At 34.0% G+C, this 23,573-nt stretch overlaps 1 protein-coding gene across 4 annotated transcripts in view; it reads right to left on the bottom strand.

Moving 5' to 3' along the window:
• Window positions 1-5,508: 5,508 nt before the first annotated feature.
• The window catches only part of LOC136034528 (dihydropyrimidinase-like), a 255,283-nt gene continuing 237,218 nt past the window's right edge, over window positions 5,509-23,573 (bottom strand). For 3 of the 4 annotated variants that reach the window (XM_065715755.1, XM_065715754.1, XM_065715757.1), the window contains 5 exons: window positions 18,214-18,369; window positions 14,943-15,083; window positions 13,042-13,195; window positions 11,378-11,473; window positions 5,509-9,449 (listed from right to left, as the gene is read on the bottom strand). In XM_065715755.1, the coding sequence (XP_065571827.1) occupies window positions 11,388-11,473; window positions 13,042-13,195; window positions 14,943-15,083; window positions 18,214-18,369 (537 nt within the window). In that variant the 3' untranslated portion in view covers window positions 5,509-9,449; window positions 11,378-11,387. The remainder of the gene's footprint in view (window positions 9,450-11,377; window positions 11,474-13,041; window positions 13,196-14,942; window positions 15,084-18,213; window positions 18,370-23,573) is intronic. The other variant, XM_065715756.1, reaches the window with a different exon arrangement.

Genomic DNA, 23,573 nt, shown 5'->3' on the forward strand with positions numbered 1-23,573 from the left:
TTGGGCAGGCATGCAAGGTAGCGCTTAAGCTTGGCTGGATTTTGCAAAATTTCGTGTCAGATTTTGTTGTCAACCCAAAATAAGGCTAAGTTGAAGCCCAATTTAAAATATAGTTTTAATGCGAGAAATTTGGCCAACTGATTGCTTTGTCTCTGTGCAGTTTGGGAAACAATAATTTGTTTTCCATTTGAATGCTAGACTTATGGAACTGTAACCAGTTTTCAAAACTAAATTTAGCGTGATTAGCCCTGACAACAGATTATGGTGGAATGTTTGCCTCTCCTCTCGCTTCTATCTCTTTGAGTCAGATTTAACGCTGGACTGATTCATGCTCCAAATTCTGAAGTTCAAAATTGTCCAACTATTGACCAATACGAGTTCAAGATTCAAAAAGTTTGAGACATGGTCTTAAACAAAATAGCACAATGCAGAACAAAGTTGGACAAGTACATTGCAAAGCATGGAATTACTCCCATCAACCTCCAATAGACAAAACATCCAGTAATGCCATCCAACATCACATCTGCTCCATATGAATTTACCGCTGCTAACATACTAATTGAGGTAAGTCCCCATATTTTTCTACATCATATAGTGCTAAATAGCAAAGCATGGAGTTATTCCCATCAGTATCTTATAGGTAAAAGAGCCAGCAATACCAGCCAACATTCCATCTGCTCCATATGAGTTTACTGCTGCTAATATGTTAATTTAGGCGTCCCCATATCTTTACTACATTATACAGTGCTAAATACTTATGTTCGATTAAATTACCCTTTCTAACTTTCAACTTTTCGGATTATTTTTTAAAACAGGTAAGCATATCTTATCATTAAAAGAGTTCTTTCTTTAGCCCAAAGTTCACACAGCTTTTTGTGAAATTATTGCTGGATTTGACTTCAATAAAAAAAATCCGAATTTCTTGGAAGAAAATGATATGAAGTTGATACCCTTGTACTTTTTGTGGCACCCTTTTTGACGGCAGCGAGAATTTTATCGTTACATAATTTTTAGTTCATATAAGTCCCAATATTTTTACCACATTAGATAGTGCTGAATACTTATATTAAAGTTTATCTTTGATTAAGTTAGTCCCTTCTCACTTCCAGCATTTAAAATTATTTTTAAAAACAAGTGAATACATCTAGCATTACAATTTTTTTTTCTTTAACCCGAGGTTCACGCAGCTTTTTGTGTAATTATCGTAGGAATTGACTTCAATAAAAAAAAAAATCCAAATTCCTTGTAAAACAAATAACATAATGTTCATATCCTCTACTTTTTGTGGCATCCTTTGACGGCATCAAGAAATTTATTAATAAACCTACTTCAAATAAAAATTTTTTCAGTGCTTTGGGTTTGAATACATTGAACTTTTTTAATACGAGATGGGCTGGGCCTAACCACAGTAGCCTGGCCTTTTTTTCTGCTTTAACAGCTTTCCTTACGTCTTCAGATACTTTCTCCCAAGGTTCATGACTAAAATATCTATTCCTGGGCTGTCAAGTCCCTGTTTTTTCATCACATTAGAAAATGCTAAATATTCATGCTGAAGTTTTGTCTTTGGTTAGGTTAGCCCCTATCCACGTCCAACACTCGGAAATATCTGTCGAAAATAGATAATGTAGAGATTATATATAGAGATAAAATAGTTTAAAGATAGATAAATACAATAAAAATCTAGTAGACAAAGTCCTTACTTTAATCCAAGGTTTGCAGAGGTGTTTTTTTTTGCTGTTGAATTTGACTTCAATCGAAAAACTGTGATTTTCTACAACATATTATTCGAAGTTCACACCACATACTTTTTGTGGCAGTGATAAATTTGTCATTAAGTTTATAGAATATAATTATTTTTTAGTACATTATTTTTAAATACGTTTATGCTTTTTAATATTGTTGCATATCTTCTGACTTACGATCAATTACGGATGTGTCCTAAATACTTAAATGTTAACTATTATAAACTAACTATCATAATGTATCAATGGAGTAAATAAGCTAATTTACAATATGAAATTCAATAACCTTTTAGAAAGCGTCCAAATCTAAAAATAAAATTTTAGTTCTCAAAATTTCTCAATGAAAAAGATCAGTGAGCACCTCATCGTTTATTTTGTGCTCCTATTGCCCATAAAGCATCGAATAAATATAGGAGAAAAGCTTCAGATATCTTGGAGTCATGTAATTAATTATTAGAGACCAGATAACTCCTTTGTTTCTAGGGCACTTCCTTAGAAACCACTCCCAAGCTGAAAAAAAGCGCTGGGGCCAGTCAAAATCCTGGAAAACACCATCACATTCTACTTCGAACAAAGTACAGAAGTAAGTAACCATAGGGAATGAAGCAAACAAAATGAAGAAGAACCACGGTATTTTGTTTATTTATGACCAGAATCAACTCCAGCTTACAAACTGTTTCAAGTATCGGGGTTCAATACTTGACTTATCCTCAAGAACCTGGTGGATCACCACCTTAAGACTAGACTGTGATTTTATTTTGTCTGACATTTGAATGAACAGAGGCAAAAAGGTTATGTCAAAGTTTATATACGCGTAGCTAAACAAGCACATATATGATATAGCCGGCAGTACATAATGCCAGGTGGTAATACTGTATAGCAGCCAGTGAAGCTGCATCTCTGCAGAAGACCGGGATAAAATAAAAATACTTAGATAATACAAAACTAAACCGTTCCACTTCACTTAAAAAAAAATTCTTAAAAAAAAAATTCACTTCTTTAAAAAATTAAAATGTAAACCTGAAAAATGTATATTATGAAACCAATAATTTGTTATACCTGCAATTAATCTTTATTTTCTTTGTTCAGTCGGACAGAGATAGGATTCTATAGGGTTGGAAAGAATTGTAAGTGTTCGAAAACTAAAACCTAGGAAGCTAAGAAATAAATACTAAAAACTGACGGTATCAAAACTATTGGAATCTCTAGCTCCGTAAATACCAAACCGAGAGCTCCTTAGATAGCTAAATCGAACTCATCAGCACTTAAGGGCCATATTTAATAGATTCTAATGCGACTTCTCAACCTCTGATAAATGAAGATTTTCGTAAGAATTCGGCTCTTTGACTGCTTTGTATCAATAATTTTACTAAATTCATATTTTTCAAATTTTAAAATGCATTTTATTTGAATTCCAGAAGTAGCTAAATATCAAATGATGAAAGAAAGAAATATATAGAAACGGGATAAAAGCTTTCGAACAGCTTGATAGAAAAAAGGAACTGTGCTACTTTTTAAATTAATAGAGAAGAAAATATCTGCAGAAAATTATTCATTTTAGGCTTCAAAAAAGGTTTGAGCAAAAAGTCAAGGTAAAACCAAAGTTAATCATGTGATTTACTAGACCCCAGGGATAACAGCCATTTTATTAGACCCCATGGATAACAACCCCAGGATTTATTAGACTCCAGGGATAACACGATGATTTATTAGACCCCAGGGATAACAACTCCAGGATTTATAAGATCCCAGGGATAACAACCATAAGCAATGTATGGAAACAAAACTGCAGAAGGAGGCAACTTTACTACTTCACCACCATCATCTTCTTTTGCGACTCGAATGAATATAGAATGAAGCAGAGGATTTTCGCTATTTCATCAATTCTTCGTCTTCATTCACTTCATGTCGATGCCAATTAACATCAACCAATTTGAATTCTTTAATTTTAGATCGAGTGTGCTTATGGGATTTCGGCTTTGAAAAACAATTCCGTTGATTTAAACAGCATTTTAACCTACATTGTTATTTTTATCAGTAAAACTTTAATTTATTTTTACAGGCACTTACAGTTTACTGCTTACAGCTTCAGGTTATTCTTTATATGTGCGATTTCCATTTTTCTACAAGGTTGCTGAATTTGTCATAGAAAAGCGGTTTGCGAACTGGTTACAGAATGCTAGAAGTAGGACCATCAGCAGAAACCGCTACTGGCAACGTTGGACTTCTTCACACATCCGAGAAGGGTAGAGACTTTTGAGCAGGGGCGTAATTTGCTATGAGGAAGGGGGAGGGGCAATTGCCCATCCCAGACCTCGGTTACCTTTATAGCACTTTTATAGTACTAGATAGTACCTTTATGGTACCAAATGGCTTATTTTCAAGTTTTTACTTTCATTTTCACTTGATTAGGGAGAATTGGTTCCAACTTTGCCCCCACTCCCTCCCAGGATTTTGACGAAATTATACCACTACCTTTCGGTTGGATCGAGAGCCAAATTCTAAGAATTGGATAGTTCGACTTCTAAGGTCAGAGATACCAATAGAGAAAGGTTACAATCAGTAAATGAAGATTCGATGTCCCAGACTAAAAAACTTAAATTACGGGAGACATACTGTCGGAAAATGCGTAAACCGACGGTGTAAAATCCGGCTACCGAAGCAAAATTCACAAAATTATCTATATTGATACTTGTGCCAATACTTGAATCGACACTACGTATATCGATATCAAATCATATATATCAATACATGTGCCGATTAATCTGGGTTATTTATACCGATTAACATCAAACAGGTATTCATACCAACATTAACCATCTAACAGACGACACATGTCACAAGGATAGCATGGTGATTTGTTTCGATTAATACATCATGTTGATCGGGGAAGAATCTAAATTTCGATATATGTTCTCAAAAATAAAATTTTGAATGATCGTTACCATATAAACAATTCCCCAATGGGTATGGGCATACACAAAATAGATATACCCTTTGATTAGTAGCAAAAAGTAGAAATGTGAAGGGGAAGAAAAAACGGAGTTATTGTATAGAGCAGCAATTCCGTCTAGTAACATAAGGAGTTTAAATTATGACAAAAGACCCCTTATTCGAACATTCTTGCAGTGCATCAAAATAAAGACAGTGCCCTAGATTTTTGTTCTGAGGGGGTACTAAAAAATACAAATCACATTAAAACAAATTTATACACTTTTTTTACGGGTCAGAACCCCCCCCCCCCCCCATGGATATGACCCAGATTAAAATATTTCATGATAATACCAACTTTATACCAAAGTCAGGGTTGTCAACTGCTCCTTGCTTGAAAAAAGTAGAACGTTTTCCGTAGGCAAATTGGGCCAAAATTCAAAAGATCTACCGAAAATGTCAGAGAACGGGAAACACCAACAGAATTAGATCAAAATCCCTATCAATTGTTACGTCTCGACTTATCGTGTTTCTTGCGTATTACACTTTTCCATTTTGAACGAATTTTCTTTGTCGGCATTGTTTTATCCTGAATTCTACCTGTGCAGGGAGAGAGGGCAGCTAGGATCCATTCAACAGAAGAAGTCTGAAAAACCCTCTCAAAGCAAAAACAAATGTCGTTTTATACATGCTTATTAAGCTTCGAAGCTTCAAACAAAGTGTTTCAGCTCCCTGTATACTTGGGAGTCCAAATTTATAAGGACAAGTCCATATTTATCGTTGCTGTACTAATTTTAATCATCTTCATTAAATCTAGAACAAAATAAGCAATAAATAGGGATAACATAGTGGTACTAGTTTTATTTCTAGCTGAAATACCTAACACATAAAAAAGCCAAACAAAAGAGAAACAAATCAAACAACAATAAAACGTCAATACACTTGCAAAAATTAAGAATTTAGAAATTGTTTCCAAACGGCAGTGACGGACTAAAAAAGGTGAAAGATATTCAGAAATGCAGGCAGGCACAATATTAAAATGGTAAAAAATCTGTGCATTTTAGCATTGAGAAAGAGCTTTTCAAAATTGAAAATACAATAAAATAATATAATACGAAAATAAATGCATTGAATAGTTCCAAAAAGATAAGATAGCAAGAAATCTGGAACTTTGAAATCGTTAGAATGTTCACTTTGAAGTATGCGAAATCTGTACAGCCTGCATTACTCCATACCATGTTTTATGTAAACCCGCAAAGAGAGATATACATTTTATTTGAAAAAAAAACATAGGCTTTGCAAATAAGCAGTTTAAATACGAAAAACTGCGAACATTGCAAAAACAATTAAGAGTAACATAGATGGCATTTTGGGTCTGATTATGGTATTCGGTGCTAAATTTATGAACACATCTACTAAATTTTGGCAAAATCAATCGAATTTATTAAGCTTTTGGTTATACATTTTTTTTCATCGGCAGGGCCATTGAAAGCGACAAAATACGCCGATATAATGAGGTAATATCAAAACAGCAAAATCAGCATGATTTCGTTATACGCATATAAATTAAATAATGAGGGCTCAATTCTTTTTCATGAATTTGGCATTGCTAGTAGTTTAAGAGAAGGTTGTTTTATACACTGATTTCTATTTTGAATGCTTTTTTTGACTTGTATCCAATTTTTTGGTACCTTTATACAGTTTTCCATTTTTAGCTTATTGTTTTGTAGGTTTTTTCTTTTTTTTACCACAATTTTTTGTTGTCTGTCATTATTATTTACCGAATATTTCATTTTTGTTTTATTTGAACTTTTAACATGAATTGGTATGAATGATATCCAACCTGTTGCTTTTTCAAGGATTTTTTTCCTTAGTGTAACTTGTTGTCATATTAAGTTGTATTTATGTTTATAAAAATATTTTAATTCACAGATTTAAGAAGTGAGCAAAAAAAAAAAAAAAAAAAAAAAAAAAAAAAAAAAAAAAAAAAAAAAAAAAAAAAAAAAAAAAAAAAAAACTATAAAATGGGACAACTACATTGTAAACTTACATATTGATGAACTGCTAGCGAACCCACAGCTATTCCAGTAAAAATCTAGAAGGAATCATTGATTCGACTTGAACTACTTGTAGAAAAAAAAACTACTAATAGTAGCTTATAATATAGAAATAAAATGACCAGAAAAGTTCTAAATTAGTGTTTAAAATCAATCATTCAGAGATGGGTCAAGTTACAGCTCCTTTTGCAAGTTCCTTTTTATGCATGACTTTTATTCCCACTATAGATCAGATTAATGAGTAAAAATTGAGGTTTAAAACAATTTTCGACGGAAGGCCCTACGAAGCGCAAATGGCTAAACAATGTCGCTTGGGGATATCTAGCTAGTAAGCTTTTTTTACCCGAAATCTTCTTAAAAAATCTTCTCTAAAATTTTCTTAGAAAGTTTCTTGAAAAAAAAATATTTGAACACCTATTTAAAATAGAGCATCAATGAGTATATTTCTCTAGCCATCGTAAACTCAATGATTCATTTTTTTAAGCGGGAAGCTTTTATTTTACAAGAAAATTTGCCGACGGGAAATAAGGACTTTTCTGAAATCATCTGAAACGGAAGCAAACCGAATATCCGTCTACATAAAGGCGTTTTTTTTTCATAGATGGTATGAAATCCCGCTGTCAAAGCGCAATTCAGTTGCATGAAATTCAGTTACTGAAGCGAAATTCGATTCATAAAAAATTTGGCTGTCGAAACAAAATCCGTCTGAAAAGAGCTTCGAAGCAGCAAAATCCCATTGCCTGAAATTCAGCTGCCCAAGCTTCGATTCACAGGAAATTCATCTGCCTGTCTGTAGAGTAGAAAAGGAGTTAAATTTAAAGGAGTATTTTCAAAATAAGAGATTATAAAAATCTCATTTCAAAAGAAAACATTTGTGCGATTATTTACGTAGAAATGGTTAAAACAGGGTCCAAAGCGGTTAAAGCATAAGTTAATTACAGCAAAGACGACATTTTAAAAATCCAAGGTAAAAGAGAACAAGCAAATTATATTTGTTTTGCTAGACCCTTCACTAAAACATTGCGCCGCTGTACCTTAACAGTGGTCAGTTTTTATTTACTAGATTTTCACGGCAGACCCCTAGCCTACATGGGTTCACAGAGGTAGCAGGTACGTACCTAGGCCGTAGCTAGTATTTTCAACGCCCGAAACGATGTCGCTTTTTGTCCCTCTTCCCACCATTTTTATACAACAATGCTTCAAAAAAAAAAAAAAAAAAAACTTCAAAAAAACTTCAGAAAACTTTAAAAAAACTTCAGAAAACATCAAAAACTTTTTGAAACTTCGAAAAAAAAACTTCGGAAGCTGCGCCCGGAGACAATTAACAAGAATTATGGCCACCATCAGGGAGGAGCAATTATTTTAACAGCATGAATAACACGGGCGTAAAGGTAGAGAGCGGTGTTACAAAACCTTCTAACATTGAACCTAAAAGAAAATTTTATTTCTTTCCAAGTAAGAAAAAAAATAAAAAAATGGCAACTTCTACTTTTTCTCTTCAATCAAACCCTAATTTTTCGGTATATTTTTAGGGAATAGTAACAAAAAATGAAAAGGGTTTTGTTCACACTTAATCAAGGTCAAACAGCTAAAATACGGCATTTAAAATAAATATGATCAGAACAAGACACACAAAAAAAAAATGAATATTGGCAAACACATTAGTCAAATATAAAGATTAATGCTTCAACATAAAGGTATAGAGTCTAAAAATTTTAAATACAATAAAATTACGCTAAAATAAAAGCTGAAGGGGGTCTAACACCGATTAACTACACCTCACCTTTACAACTGTGAAATACTTGTCATTTTTCATTCTATTTTAAAACGAACTTAAAGCAGACTCCCGTTCATATAAGATCGTAAGAGGCAAATGCAAAACACCGTTACATTTCGTTTGACATTATACCAAAGCGACAGAGATAAATTGATATTAGAATTTCCTTGTTAAAAAGTATGCCTTAATTTCATTGGCTTATTTTCTATGACATCATCCGTCACATTTTTGGCAGCCAATCGGATTATTCCTTAAGTATATTTCAGAAAAGGAGGCCAAGTAATACTGCTTTTTCAAAACTTCGAACCACTAAAATGAAAACAAAACTTGATTGGCTCTTTTTTGTAAAATTCAACCCAATAAAAACAACCTAAACTGTTAGATTTCTCAGCATCTTTTGCAAGTAAACTTTCTGTTTCTGCAATGCAGAAATTTTAATAGATGGATGCGACCGAAAATTTCAAAAGATGCTCAGAAAAGGGTGTCTCTTCTACCATGAAAACAAGAAATCTTTTGGAGGAGCAGAAGGCGATTGGGATGATCTGATTCTCCCTCCCCAAAATTGGTCAAATATTGAGTACTTTTTAGGTCATATAGGGACTAAGTACACCAGTTTACTCAGTAACACCCCCTCTGAAGCGAGCTGATCCCTTAGAAGAAATCATAGCTTCCCCCACATTTCAAACCGCATGAAGGAAGACACTAACCCCTTTGAACCCAATGGACATGGCCTGAATGGAAGATAAAGCAAAATAATGCACTATAAATCATGATTACCTTTCAAACAATATAAATGAAAAAAGATTATTTGCTATCTACAAATTAAAATGATGCTTAAAATGAGATTCACAGGGATTCACCAAAAAGGACCGGACGAGCGACCACCAGGTGGCGCTTTTACTGCTATCGATGTTTTATTATCTTCATCACAATCATCAGCACCTGAAAAAGAAAAACAGTTACACCTTCTATTGTGAAATACTTATTTCAAAAACTGAGAAATGAGATTATAATTGTTTCTAACAATATATATATACATATATATTACTAAGTTTGAGGTTTTTGCTTTTTTTGGCAAAATCTAATTACAGCCACAGTTCATGGTTTTCTGACCGAGTAATATCCGTCACAATAGCCAAAGGCAACAAAAAAAAAATCGCGTTGATATTGGCCTATAAATGTACATTAATTAGTTTTTTGCTACAATCAAGTACATACACAAATTACCAAAATAGCTGGTTTCTTTTTTTTTTACCAAGCTATTGACCCATGAAAATCGAGATTTCAAAGTTGTTTTTTTTTATGTCTTCATTGCATCTGAACATAGTCAATCAGCTTCTCAAAGGTTTAATTATTAATGTTTCAAAGATTTAGGTATATGCAAAGGATTTATTTGCCTGCAAATTCTAAAAAGTTTTCAAATTTCACTAAGTTTTTCAGAGGACGAGTCGAACAATGGAATATTTTCGGAATACTTCATATCGAATTCTAGAACTTTGATAATTGAAAGTTAAATAGTAACTGTAAATAAAAAGTAAGAGTAAACCAAACAATGGAACATATCGAGAAATAAAATATCCTATAGTTTTTTTAGATTAAATCAAATACTAAATTGTTTTGATAAAAAAAAAACATAAGAAATAAAACTGCTTTTTTAAATTTTAGACAGCTTAGTAAAAAAAAAATCTAAAAAAAATTCAAGATTTACAAAAGCGAAAAACAATCTTTTTCTGGCGGTTCATTCAGCTCTATAAACATGATTCCCAAAAATGAATGCAAAAGTGAAAACAGAGGACATCATGCAAGACATAAAATATAAAACATGCAACATTGCCACCTAAGGTTTTTCTCCAAATTCATAACCCAAACAGAAAGAATAAAGTAGCCTCAACCATTAGATTTTAAACCCTATGGTAGGACTGAAATAGCAAAACCGGGACAGACAGACCGACAGAATTTGCGATCGCTATATGTCACTTGGTTAATACCAAGTGCCATAAAAAGGAAATAAAACAGTAAGGAGTAAAGCAAATAAAATAGCAAAGAGTAAACCAAGTAATGGAACATGTCGAGAAATAAAATATCCTGTAATTATTTAAATTAAATCAAATTTTAAATTATTTTGATTAAAAAAAACAAATAAAACTACTTTTTTAAAGTTTTAGACAGCTTACAAAAATGTCTAAAAAGAAATTAAAGATGTAAAACAGCGAAAACAGATCTTTTATAGCGGTTCATTCAGCTCTAAAAACATGATTCTCAAAAATGAATGCAAAAATGAAAACAGAGGACATCATGCAAGACATAAAATATAAAACATGCAGCATTGCCACCAAGGGTTTTCTCTAAATTTATAACCCAAAGAGAAAGAATAAAGTAGCCTCAACCATTAGATTTTAAGCCCTATGGCAGGATATTTGGATTGATCCCACTTGGTAATACGGGACCCTGAGTTCAATCTCAACTGCAACAACCTACCATACGACCCAAAATTTTGATTGCTTTGAGGAGATTATGTGAAAGCGTCTCTAAAAAACCTAAAGTAGAAGAAGAAGAAGAAGAGACCAGATTTTGGCAAACTTGTTCCCGCTTAGAAATTAAAAGAAGCTGTTATCATACACCTTCTTCGATAAATCTTCGCCCGACTTAGATCTCACCTGAGCCCTTTTGTATCTTGTCAAACTACTGTGTGTCAATCTTTACTAGTTTGCATAACCTGGTTGCATACTCAGATGAGGGTCTTCCAAAACCCTGTGATGTGACAACAGCAGGCTTTCCCCCCTCCTTTTTTTCAATATATACACGATAAATATGTGCACAAGCAAAGACGTGTGAAATATAAGATCATGCTAAACATGATAAAAATTTACTTCAAAACGATCACCAGAGGCCTGTGGACTGTCCACCAGGAGGTCCGCGAACTTTAATGGCTGTACGTCTACCAGAAGCTTCCAGATCCGCAGGGCCTAATATAAATTAAATAACAATTAAAACATATGGAACCAATTCCATGCATGGAATTGTTTACTTACGACTTTGAGAGACATTGATAATTTTCTTGAATTTCGGCGGGAATTAAAGCTATTTTGCCTTAATATTTATGGTTTTGATAGTTGAGTGGACCTCAAGTGGAGCCAAGATGTTGGTTTTGTTTTTGGCGATACTGGTCATGTGGTTTTAGTTTCTTTTTGTTTTGTCTCTCTTGAAGTGTAATTCCGTTTCGATTGAAATGCAGGTTAATTGAATTTTTTTCTTCTTCTTTTCTTTTATTTTTTTTTCTTTTCCTTTTCTTTTTTAGTTTCTTCTTCTTTTTCGTATCGTTTTTATTTGTATGTGTATTGGGGTTGTAAGCCCAAACAAGCTTTGCTTCAGGCCATTTGCTTGTTTTGTTTTGTTATTTATATTAATAAACCCATCTTTCTCTTTAACCATTTCAACTTGATCTCATACAACAATCCCGACTAAAGAATGTTTGAAACCTCTTTTTCTCATTACTGACAGTCTCTAATAATATAAACTTTTAATTTTGATTGTCTTCAAGGATAACCAGTAACATTCACAGGACAGCGACAAGAAGATAAAGTGCTAAATGTAGGAAAGAGAAAAGGGAATCAGGAAGATTGCACCTACCTGGAATTTGTAATAGCATTTAGTTCTTAAATATAAAGTGCAATTAGTGTTTTAAAATCTTATATTTTTGATCTCTTTCATTAGAGGAACATCGAGAGAAAATAGGACTGAAACCTGATAAAAGAGAGGGAGGAAAGAATAATATGTAAAAATCAAAATTATATTCTAATTTAAAGTCAGATAATATACAAAGGCTCACGTAAATAATTAGGCACTTACTTTAGCTTGGAACAGCGACGCCACCTCAAAAGTTTTTTTTAATTACAAATAATAAAATGGCGCCAAAAATTACGCTCAATACGAACAGAAGTTAATTTTGAAAAGACCTTTATAATAAAAAGAAATAATATAAGACATTAATTATGAATTTTCAAAAGACTTAAAGCTAAAACCAATAAATATTTTTAACCTTCTTTTCAGTGAATTTATGAAGCTTAGAAAACTTGAGGATGGGGGGGGGGGTCTCACAGTCTTTCGAGGCCGCATTCGAAAATTTAATGTCCTTAAAAAGAGCCTTAATAATTTTCAATTCCTTTAATCATATGCGTATCTATGTATTTTCGCAAGTGGGAGGGGGGTACCACAGGGCAACAAGAAGATGACGAAATTTAACTATTTCTGAAATGAGTTAGCTTCACATCTGCTTTTGAGGAATTCTTTTACGTTGTCGTTCAAGTTTCGTTCTATTCACAGTCGCAAGAAGAACGCTTAGTTGCCTGGAGTGGGGGGGGGGTGTCATTACTTGCCGTTACTCCCCTTCCCTCTTTATTATCTCCAAGCCTTTCCAATATAAATGGTCATTATTACGGACAAACTCGTCCAGCTGAGTGGAAGCTCAGGCCAAAAAAAGCCCCTTGCCTCTAAACATACATGATGGAAGCGATGAATTGTACATTGAACTTACTTGGGTAGTCAGAGCTAAGGGAGAACGTAGTGTCTTGCATATTTCTCCCACCAGAAACAGTTGGCGCACGAGTGAAATGTGATGCATGGTAGCTGCGAGTTGGAGTCGAATAATCAGCTCCGTTGGGAACCGGCGATTGAGGAGTAGGAGACACCTAAAAAAGTAGAATAGTAAGCAAAGTTTTGTATTAATAAATTTCAAATTTGAACAAATAAAAAAAATTTATTATCAGAATTTTCGAGCAGAAATTATCATTCATATCATAAGATTGAATTTTGGAAAAGGATTTGGATTCCTTTTTCTATATAATATACTTTCAAGCAAAAGAGACTACTAATAAATAATTTGTACTTGATAGTTTTAATTTTAAATAACAAAAATAAAATAGGGGGAAAATGTGTGGTGCAACAAAATAAAACAAACCACCGGATAATAGATTAAGTCTTAATATATTTATCACTTCAAAAATAAATGATACAAATGTTTGGATTGCAGTCTCTTCGGAGGCTTGGGTTCGAATCCCACCGCCACCATATTTTTATTTTATAACAAACAAATTATTTATGTCAGATTGGCCGAGTGGATTAGTAAGTGGACAAGCCGGAGGTTGCAATGTTGTTAATGTATTAATAAATAAAAAGCAAATATCGGAATGTGTAATAAAGTGTGAAACTTTTGGTTAAGACAATATCCATTTACGTAATTGGTAAGTGTCCTTGAATTTCCAGCCAATCATTAATCTGAAAACTAACATTTGTTATTGTACAAGGGGTAACTGAAGCTGAAGCGAGTGTCTCTACTTTGTAAAATCAGATTCAGTTAGTTTAAATGCTCACGATCAAGAGTAAACGTTTTTTGGCACACAAAGAAATGTATTTTGTAAATAAACAAATTCTAAAAAAAATAATGCTTTCATTTGTTTGTAACAACATAATAAAATCGCAAATAACGGCGTAATAGCGACATAAACAAGAATCAAGCCATATGTTGGTGTTTTCCATGCTGTATCCCTAACTTCAATTAACATTTAAATTACTCACAAGAAACTTGGTTTTTGTTCAAGATAGAAGATAAAGAAGAAATATACGAAGCATAAAATAATTTATCCACATTCTATTTTGTTTACGGTACTTAAGAATAGGAAAAGAGACCTCAAGCATAAAGGACTGAATCACAAAATCCAGCACAGATTGGCCAAAGGGTGTCTTTATATATTCCCTCGGTTTGCAGCAATCTAACCTTGATTTTACCCTAACCATTCTGAGAATCCCCTGGATCAATACATCATGTTACTTATTCTTTTGGTTCAATAGCTAGGACTTGGAGACATAATTCACTAATATTAGCTGGTACTATTACTTTAGCCCCCTTTGATTTGCCTTAAGATCAACTTAATCTTTATTTTTGCCTTATCACTATGAGGAGCATGATAGACAAATAAAGCATCTACTTGATCTTTTGCATCAGGGTTATGGTTGGTGACAAAATTAGCTGGCATTGTTTCTTTAGCCCCCTCTAAGGCTCTTTAGATTAAATTCGCCTTCATTTAAAGACTAATCACTTTGAGAGCCCCAATAGAAATATAAAGTATTTTACTTGTTCCGTTGGTTCAGGAGTCATCACTAGTACGCTCACTTCACTATTATTATATGGCACTGTTATTACTTTAACCCCTAAGTCTCTTTAGGTTAAATTCATTTTCATTTGTAGGCAAGTCACTTAGAGAATCCTAACAATTCTAACTTGCTTCACCATTATTATCTGGAATCCTAAATTGCTTCTTCATTATCAGCCACAACCATTACTTAAGCCTTCCATAAGCCCCTTTAGAATAAACTCATCTTTATTCATAGGCCAACCACTGTGAGAATCCTAATAAAAAAATAAATATAGAATCTTACTTGTTCCTTTGGTTCGGGGGTTATGGCTGGCACACTTGCTTCACCGTTATTAGCTGGCACTGTTGCTTTAAGTTGTGGTGGCAACACGTCGCCAAGTCCAGAAGATGTTCCGTCACGATTAACACCTTTTGGTTTACGATCCTAAAATAAACATGAATCTGAAAATTCATGTTTTTCCAAAAAGATTTCATGGAATCAAAAATATATAGGATGATAACAGAGTATAGTATAAGAAATCCTGGGGTCATTGCACCCGAACCAGAAAAATTCCCCTAAAATTTTGAATTCAAGCAGCAGAAACGAATAAATTTTTTTGAGTATTTTCCTTAGAGAGGGCAAATATTTTGGTAATAGCCTAGTTTATCTCCTCTTCTTAATTAAAACATCATAATACCCACATTCTTACTTCCTTGTGCTGAGAAAATTTTTGTCCCCCCCCCTCCTCGTCTAATTCCTAGATATAGCACTAGGATATATACAGAAGTTTGTTTATTTATTGATTCATTTTATTTTTTGTAGTTATTATCTCATCAGCAGTTGGTTCATATAGCCAATAATATCTTAGCTTAAAAAAAAAAAAATAAATAAAATAAAAATGAAACAGCTTTGAAAATACGATGAATGAGAATATTTTGAACAAAACGAAACAATACATTTTCTATTATGATATTTAGTTTAGTTTATTGATTCATTTTGTATTTGCAGTTATTATCTCATCAACAGTTAGTTCATATAGCCAAAAATATCTTAGCTTGAAAAAAAAAAAATAAAATAAAAATTGAACAGCTTTGAAAATACGATGAATGAGAAAATTTTGAACAAAATGAAACAAATTTTTTTCTATTATGGTTAACAATGTAGAAATGGAGATACACTAGACCGATATTTTCAACTTGAAGCTATTCCAGGCATCCTACAAGGTCGTTAGAATAAACTTGAGTTTTTTTTTTAATATTATTGCTCAAAAATCTAACAGGATTCGTGGCAAGAATTTCGAACTGAAAATTTCTTTGCCTCAAAGAAAACCTCTTTTACCTCAAAGACTCTATGTTCTAGCAGATACTTCGGTGCTTAAAAATAGTAAGAAACGTTATTGTGCTTAAAAGCATTAAATAGTACGTGGTAATGAACTGCAAATAGGGAGGGATTTCATGATTTTTCGGCTTTTCTATGGTTAAAGCAGTTTTACCAACATCCAGCGGCGACGCAATGATTTTTTTTCAGGGTGGGTTCTTTTTGGATAGGGGGATGTTATAAAAAATAAAATAACAAGCGCATCAAAATGTGTTTATATGTATTTTTGTTAATTTTTTACGAGTCGGACAAAATTTTTGGTGGGTGGAGGGTGGGTCACTCCTCCTCATGGATACACCCCTGCCAATATCACACTACAACCTTGACTATAGGTAAAAATTAATCGACATTTCTCTTCATCATGTCCTAAAAGTTTTAACTTCATTTCCTAAGGCGTTCCTGACAAATCGCAGGTACGCCCTTTTGACAACTTCGAATTCACGTAGTGTCTTTTTATTTAGTTAAGCATTCCTCTAAAATCTCCTGAAAGTTCTAATCTTCTGTGGATTCAAAAGACGAGAATTTTATGTGTGCTTTAATGAAAACAAAATTTATTTAAAATATTTGTAACGTTAATAAATCCAAAATTGCTGAGAATTTCACGAATGAACATCAATATATATATAAAACTGTCAGTCAACACTTCCTTAGTTCTTTTCAGTAATTTTAGTTATTAGGGTGATTTTTTGTTTTTAAAAAAAGAAACACACAGCTGGAAATAAAAATTGTTTTCAGAATCACAGGGAGGATTCTGTTACGGGTATGGCGACTGTGTTGACACAGAATCTTTCGTCTTCTAATTTTTATAGCCACGACTAACTTTTCAACTGTTTATCTTCCATAGCCGTTAATTTTTTTAAAAATAGGATAACTACAAATAAAACTTGAACTTTCTTTTCTACCTCCGTTTATTGCTTGAAAACACAAATAAAACGTCTGAAGTTGACAATTTAATTGGTACGAAAGGAAATGTTGCTTATGTGTGAAAATTGTTAGGAACCAAAGGCAAGGTCATATCAAGTTTTCATTTTTCGGAGGGTGCTTTACAAAAAGATTTTTTTCCCCTGGGGTGGGGTGTAAAAAAAATAAATTAAAAAACGCATCAACATTTGTTTATATTCATTTTTGTTAAGTTTTTACAGGTCGAACAAACATTTCGGGGGGAGGGCCGTATCTCCTGGATACGGCCTTGAACCTAGGGTAACAATATCGATTATCAAAGGATGATAAGAGCTCAATTTAGAGAGGTTTTGTTTTTGGATATCTCTCCAAAGTATCCTCAAAGAAAAAAGCTGTTGGAGAGGTTTCTTTCCAAGGGTTTTGAATAGAACTTCATTTAAGGCTATAATATTGGCCAAGCCACCCCACCACTCTTCCTCCCTGATATTCCACCTCCCTATCACTCTTCCTCCCTATTACACTTAATCATTACGAACTATCCAACGTTGATTGTTGTCTGGTAACAACATTGATTAAATTTCTGGAATGAACGAGATAATGAGACGTACAATGTTTGGGGATTATTTTTAAGGACTATTACCTGAAATATAACTTGATTTTACCACAGTTCTTTGTCTGTATTTATTTCACACACTCAAAAAAATTGAAAATCTGGAAACAAAATATAAATTAGCCTTCTTCCAGCTACCAACAAACCCTGCCGGCAAAAATCAAACAATCCACCATTTAATAAATATTCATTTAGAACCACTGAAGACAATGCAATTCAACAGACACCTGAGTGTGTCTGAATATAAGTAATATAAAAGTTTCTGAATATAATGATAATAACTCCAAAGTTGAGGGTCCAACAGATATGATTTTTTTACATATTTTTATTTCTAATTATTAGCTTGGGAATCAATGATACAACCACATGAAGGAAAAGTATCTTTAAGAGTCATCCGAATCTCCCCCTCCCCAGATATATTTCGAATATTTCGGATTAAGTTGGACCATTCTGTATTATTAAATTTCCTTTGTGCTGGAAAAAACTATACCTCCCCCCTCCCCAAGTTAAGTATCCACAAATACGGCTAGAAAATTCTGTCTTTGTTCTTTTTTGTTTTAATATATAGACAAAACCTATCGCTTGTTACTTAATGAGGGTAAATGCTAAAAACATTAAAAATTAAATAAGCTTCAACAACTTCAACTTCAATAAATTTTCAATAATTTCCGCAACTAAATTTCTTACCTCTTCTCTAACTTTGATAGTATCATAAACATAGGCAGGGAATGGATCCGTGGGGACAAATTGTCCATAACCTTGCACAACCTTCATTTCTTCTTCATCGACGACAACTCGTCCTCCAAGTATCACATATTCAGGGGCACCATGGCATTCCATCCCCTAAAAACGTAAGCAAACTAATAGATTAAGATATGATTAAGAGAAGTTATAAGGTATGTAAAAAATGAAAATAATTTTCACTAACGTACATGTTATAGGTTGAAGACAAGCGTAAATCATGTTTTTTGATTCTTGCTGTTTATTTACAATTTAGACTTGAATTGTTGTAGTAGCTTAATTAAAATTGTGATTGATAGCTTACTACAAAATAGTAAAGTTCATCTTTAGTATGAAAAACATTTCAAGAAAACGCGATAAATAAAAAGAAATTCAGTAATAAAGCGGCTGGGGTGATTTAAAAGTAACTGTGTGACACTTTCGTTGAAGGTTAAGATTAGCTACACTGACAGAGCTAACACCCAGATCAGGTCTACACTGAGCAACCACAACTAACTGGTGAAGTCAGACTAAAGGTAGTGCTGGGGTCACGTGGCTCGAAAAAGATGGCGGTTTTCTCGAATAAGATATCGGTACTGATGAGACAGGGAAGACTTTTACAGTATATGACATGTGGTGCTGGACCCCCTCCAGGCCTTCGGAAGTGGTAGAGAGCCACTTCGTTCCCTATAGGCTTAGGCAAGAGGTATACGTTCATCCCTCAACGATCTATGAAATTTAGCGCTGGATCGTGTGACGTGAAGGTGCTGCCATATCCGCCATTGGGCATTGGAGGAAATGCGTAAGTAGTTAATATGCTTTAATGATTGGTTTAAACTAATTTCCCATATCGAATTTGGTTATTGAACACTTGAGGTTTATATTTTATAAATATGTTACACCTTTTTTCCACTCACATAGAGAGCTAGAAACAGAATGATAGAGCACAAGGGAACGATAGAAACGATAAAAAAAATCAGTAATAAGTAAACTGTGGTATTGTGTGAAAAAGGAATTACGTGGGACTTATCGTCATTTTTTTTAACTTTTCAGCATGCTTTATCGACTGGTTTAAACTATTTCCTGCATCTTATTTGGTTCCTGAGATATCTTATCTTTAAACATATTATATCCTTTTTTCCGGTCACATTAAAATAGTTAAAAAATGGAACGCTATAGAATTCAAGATAACGATTGAAACAAAAACAAAGCAAAAATCAGTAATAAATAAGCTGTGGTATTCCAAAAGGTGCTAAGTCATATTTTTGTAAAAACGCAATTCACTAGTAAAAACGCAAACACTGGTAGTCCTGAACTAAGCAAGTTTTCTACTTTACATAAAGGCCGTATGCACAGTGGGTGGGTCAGGGTTTGAACCCCCGCCTCCTCCCCAAAATTTTTGTCCGACTCTATTTTTGTTTTTAAAGATTTGTTTAGTTCATTTTCTCGTCGGATGGGCATCCTGAAAAAAAAAAAGGAAAAAAAAATGCTAGCGAATCCATTGATATTCTGTACTTTTGGTGCAAACTTACAGCTGTATACTTTTCACAAAGTTGCACATCTTATCCTTACGCATCATATTTTCTATAGCCTTTTTTAACCACATACAAAAAAAAGAAAGATAATTTTAGCAAATACATATGAGATAGGCCTAAAAGAAACATAAATCATGAAGATGATAGATTGAGAGATATTTGAAGCAATAGAAGGCGGTATTGTGGCCATATGGTCCGTATGGGCAATAGTAGGCTCTCTCATGAAGTTTGGGGTTGGATTCCCTCCGGCATTAGAAGACGTGGACGGCCAAAAGCGTCGCTTGACCGACACCTAGAGAGAAAGGCTATACTGGCGAGTACATCTTTACTTCACCTGTGGCCGGAAGCTCTTCAGAGGTGTTTATGGAGAGGCACCGTTGTCACCTTATGCGCCAACCGGCATGGGAGGATCTAAATCTTACTAAGACAATAAATTTTCATTATTCATAATTTATATACTTTCATTTGTCTGATTTTATTTCAGTCCTATTGTATTAGAATTCTAGAAAATAAATTTGAAAATAGAAGCAATAGTTAGGACACCACAATACTGGGGGATTATGTTTTGATACTGTCCTTTTCAGGAAATAAAGAAAAGTCATTCTGCACACTAAATCTAAAAAAAGTTCAAAAACAGATGAAGAGTGATAAGAAAAGGATCGAAACTAACGCAAAAAAAGGTTAGAGGAAGTGATATACTAATATAATAGAGATAATGATCTTATAATAGAGATTAAACAAAAAAAACAAGTTTTTTTTAAATGAAAGTAAGGAGCGACATTAAAACTTAAAACGAACAGAAATTACTCCTTATATGAAAGGGGCTTTTCCTCCTCAATGCCCCGCTCTTTACGCTAAAGTTTGACTCTTTCTCTCAACTCTACTTTTTAGAACAGTGAAAAACTTTAGCTTAGTGATAAGGAAAAAGTTAAAGAAAGATGGGTGGAACATTTTGAGAATGTGCTAAACCGGGATACAGTTGCAGGAAAAGATATAGATGAAAATGAAAAAGTTTGTGATACCTTGGATGTGAAGGAAGATTTGTTTAGTGAGGAAGAATTAGCGACAGTACTAGAAGGATTAAAAAATAATAAGGCCCCAGGTGCTGATAGTATGATTAATGAGCTCCTTAAATATGGTGGCTCTGAGGTTAGGAATAAGCTACTGAAGATTATGAACATGATTTTTGAAAAAGGGGAAGTACCCAATGATTTTAGGAAAACCTTAATTAAACCACTGTATAAGAAAGGTGACAAGAGTGAATGTCGTAATTATCGAGGCATTAGTCTAGTCTCTGTAGGTAGCAAATTACTGAGTAATATGATACTTTTTAGACTGAGACATGCTGTAGACAAAGTTTTAAGGGAAGAACAATGCGGTTTTAGAAAAGGTAGAGGATGTGTCGACCATGTTTTCACTCTTAGGTTAATAATTGAGAAGTCCCTTCGTTGTCAAACACTTTTGGTCCTTAGTTTTATCGATTATGAGCAAGCTTTCGATTCTGTTGATAGAACAGCGTTAACAAAGGTCTTATCGTTATATGGTATACCAGAAAAATACATTAAAGTGATTTGCGCTATGTACGAGAATAATACTGCTGCGGTTAAGGTAGGAAATGAGGTTAGCAACTGGTTTTGTATTAAATCAGGAGTTAAGCAGGGTTGTGTTCTATCCCCCTTTATATGGATCATTTTGATGGACTTCGTCTTAAGGAGCACAGGAAAGGCAATTGGAGACCATGGAATCAAATGGGGAGGAAGAACGCTCCTGGACTTAGATTATGCTGATGATTTAAGCATATTAGATGAAAGTGTGAGCAAAATGAATGAATTTTTAGAGGTTTTACGAGTTCAGGGTGCTAAAATAGGCTTGAAAATTAATGTTAAGAAGACTAAGTCACTAAGGCTAGGAATAAGTGAAGATGAACAGGTGACCTTAGGTAACGAAAAGATTGATCAGGTTGGGAGCTTCAGTTACCTTGGTAGTATTATTAGTAAAGATGGTGGGAACAGTGAAGATGTTAAAAGTAGAATAGCTAAAGCTCAGGGTGTTTTTTCACAGTTAAAAAAAGTTTGGAAGAATAGAAAGATAAGCCTAAAAACCAAGATTAGAATATTGGAAGCTACAGTGATGACAGTGGTCAAATATGGCTCTGAAGCATGGACACTCCGAAAAGCAGATGAAAATTTACTAGATGTTTTCCAGAGAAATTGCCTACGGATTGTTCTGGGTACCCGGCTGACTGACCGTATTTCAAACAGTAGGTTGTACGAAAAGTGTGGTTCAATCCCGCTTTCTGGGGCTATAATGAAAGAAAGGTTGAGATGGCTAGGCCACGTTCTACGGATGAAGGACGACAGATTACCGAAGATTGTCCTTTTTGGCCAACCGTCTGGGGCTACACGGAAAGCAGGTCGTCCTTGTCTGGGTTGGGAGGATGTCATAAATAAGGATTTAAAGGAAATGGGAACTTCCTGAGAGGGTGTAAAGAGGGAGGCTTTAAATAGATTAGGTTGGAGGAGGAGCGTGCGTAGCTGTGTTGGCCTCAGGCGGCTTGGTGCTGCAGTGAGTTAATAGTAGTAGTAGTAGTAGTAAAGAGCGGGGCATTGAGGAGGAAAAGCCCCTTTCATATGCGGAGTAATTTCTGTTCGTTTTAAGTTTTAATGTCGCTCCTTACTTTCATTTAAAAAACTTGTTTTTTTTTGTTTAATTTCTAGACGTTTTTGAATTAATGTATGTTTTGATCTTGGCTCTACGCACATAAATAATTAAAACGCAATTTGCATATTTTTTTTGGCTAAACGGCTTTTTCATAGTTTTAATCGGACGATTATGAAAAACTTTTCATATTTATTTTTTCATTGTTTTTTTAAATAATGCTAAACAAATCCTGCACTCCCTCCATTGAAAGTCTCTTCCCCCATGACAAGTTCCTCCATGGAAAGATCCTCCCACGTAACCCCTCCCCTCAACTTCCCCTCCAACAAAAAAAATCCCCCTGAAAACGTCTCTACACTTCCCAGTAACCATTACTATATGTAAACACAGGTTAAAACACAGGTCAACAGGTCAGAATTTTGATCTGGTGACTTTGGGGAGAAAATGAGCGTGGGAGGGGGCCTAGGTGCCCTCCAATTTTTTCGGTCACTCAAAAAGCGCACTAGAACTTTTCATTTCCGTTAGAATGAGCCCTTTCCCGACATTCTAGGACCACTCAGTCGATACGATCACCCCTGGGAAAAAAAACAACAAATAAACACACATCCGTGATTTGTCTTCTGGCAAAAAATGCGAAATTCTACATTTTTGTAGATAGGGGGTTGAAACTTCTACAATAGGGTTCTCTGATACGCTGAATCTGATGGTGTGATTTTCGTTAGATCGTTGACTTTTAGGGAGTGTTTCCCCGTATTTTCTAAAATAAGGCAAATTTTCTCAGGCTCGTAACTTTTGATGGGTATAACTGATCTTGATGAAATTTATATATTTAAAATCAGCATTAAAATGCGATTCTTTTGATGTAACTATTGGTATCAAAATTCCATTTTTAGAGTTTTGGTTACTATTGAGCCGGGTCGCTCCTTACTACAGTTCGTTACCTTGAACTGTTTGATTAAAAAAAAAAAGATTTTTTTAACTGAAATTAAGGAGCGACATTAAAACTTAAAACGAACAGAAATAACTCCGTGTATGAAAGGGGCTGTTCCCTTCTCAACGCCCCGCTCTTTACGCTAAAGTTTGACTCTTTCTCTCAATTCTACTTTATTTACATTTTAAACGAAAAAAAACACG

This window comes from Artemia franciscana, chromosome 13, assembly GCF_032884065.1.
Source record: "Artemia franciscana chromosome 13, ASM3288406v1, whole genome shotgun sequence".
Classification (NCBI taxonomy): domain Eukaryota; kingdom Metazoa; phylum Arthropoda; class Branchiopoda; order Anostraca; family Artemiidae; genus Artemia; species Artemia franciscana.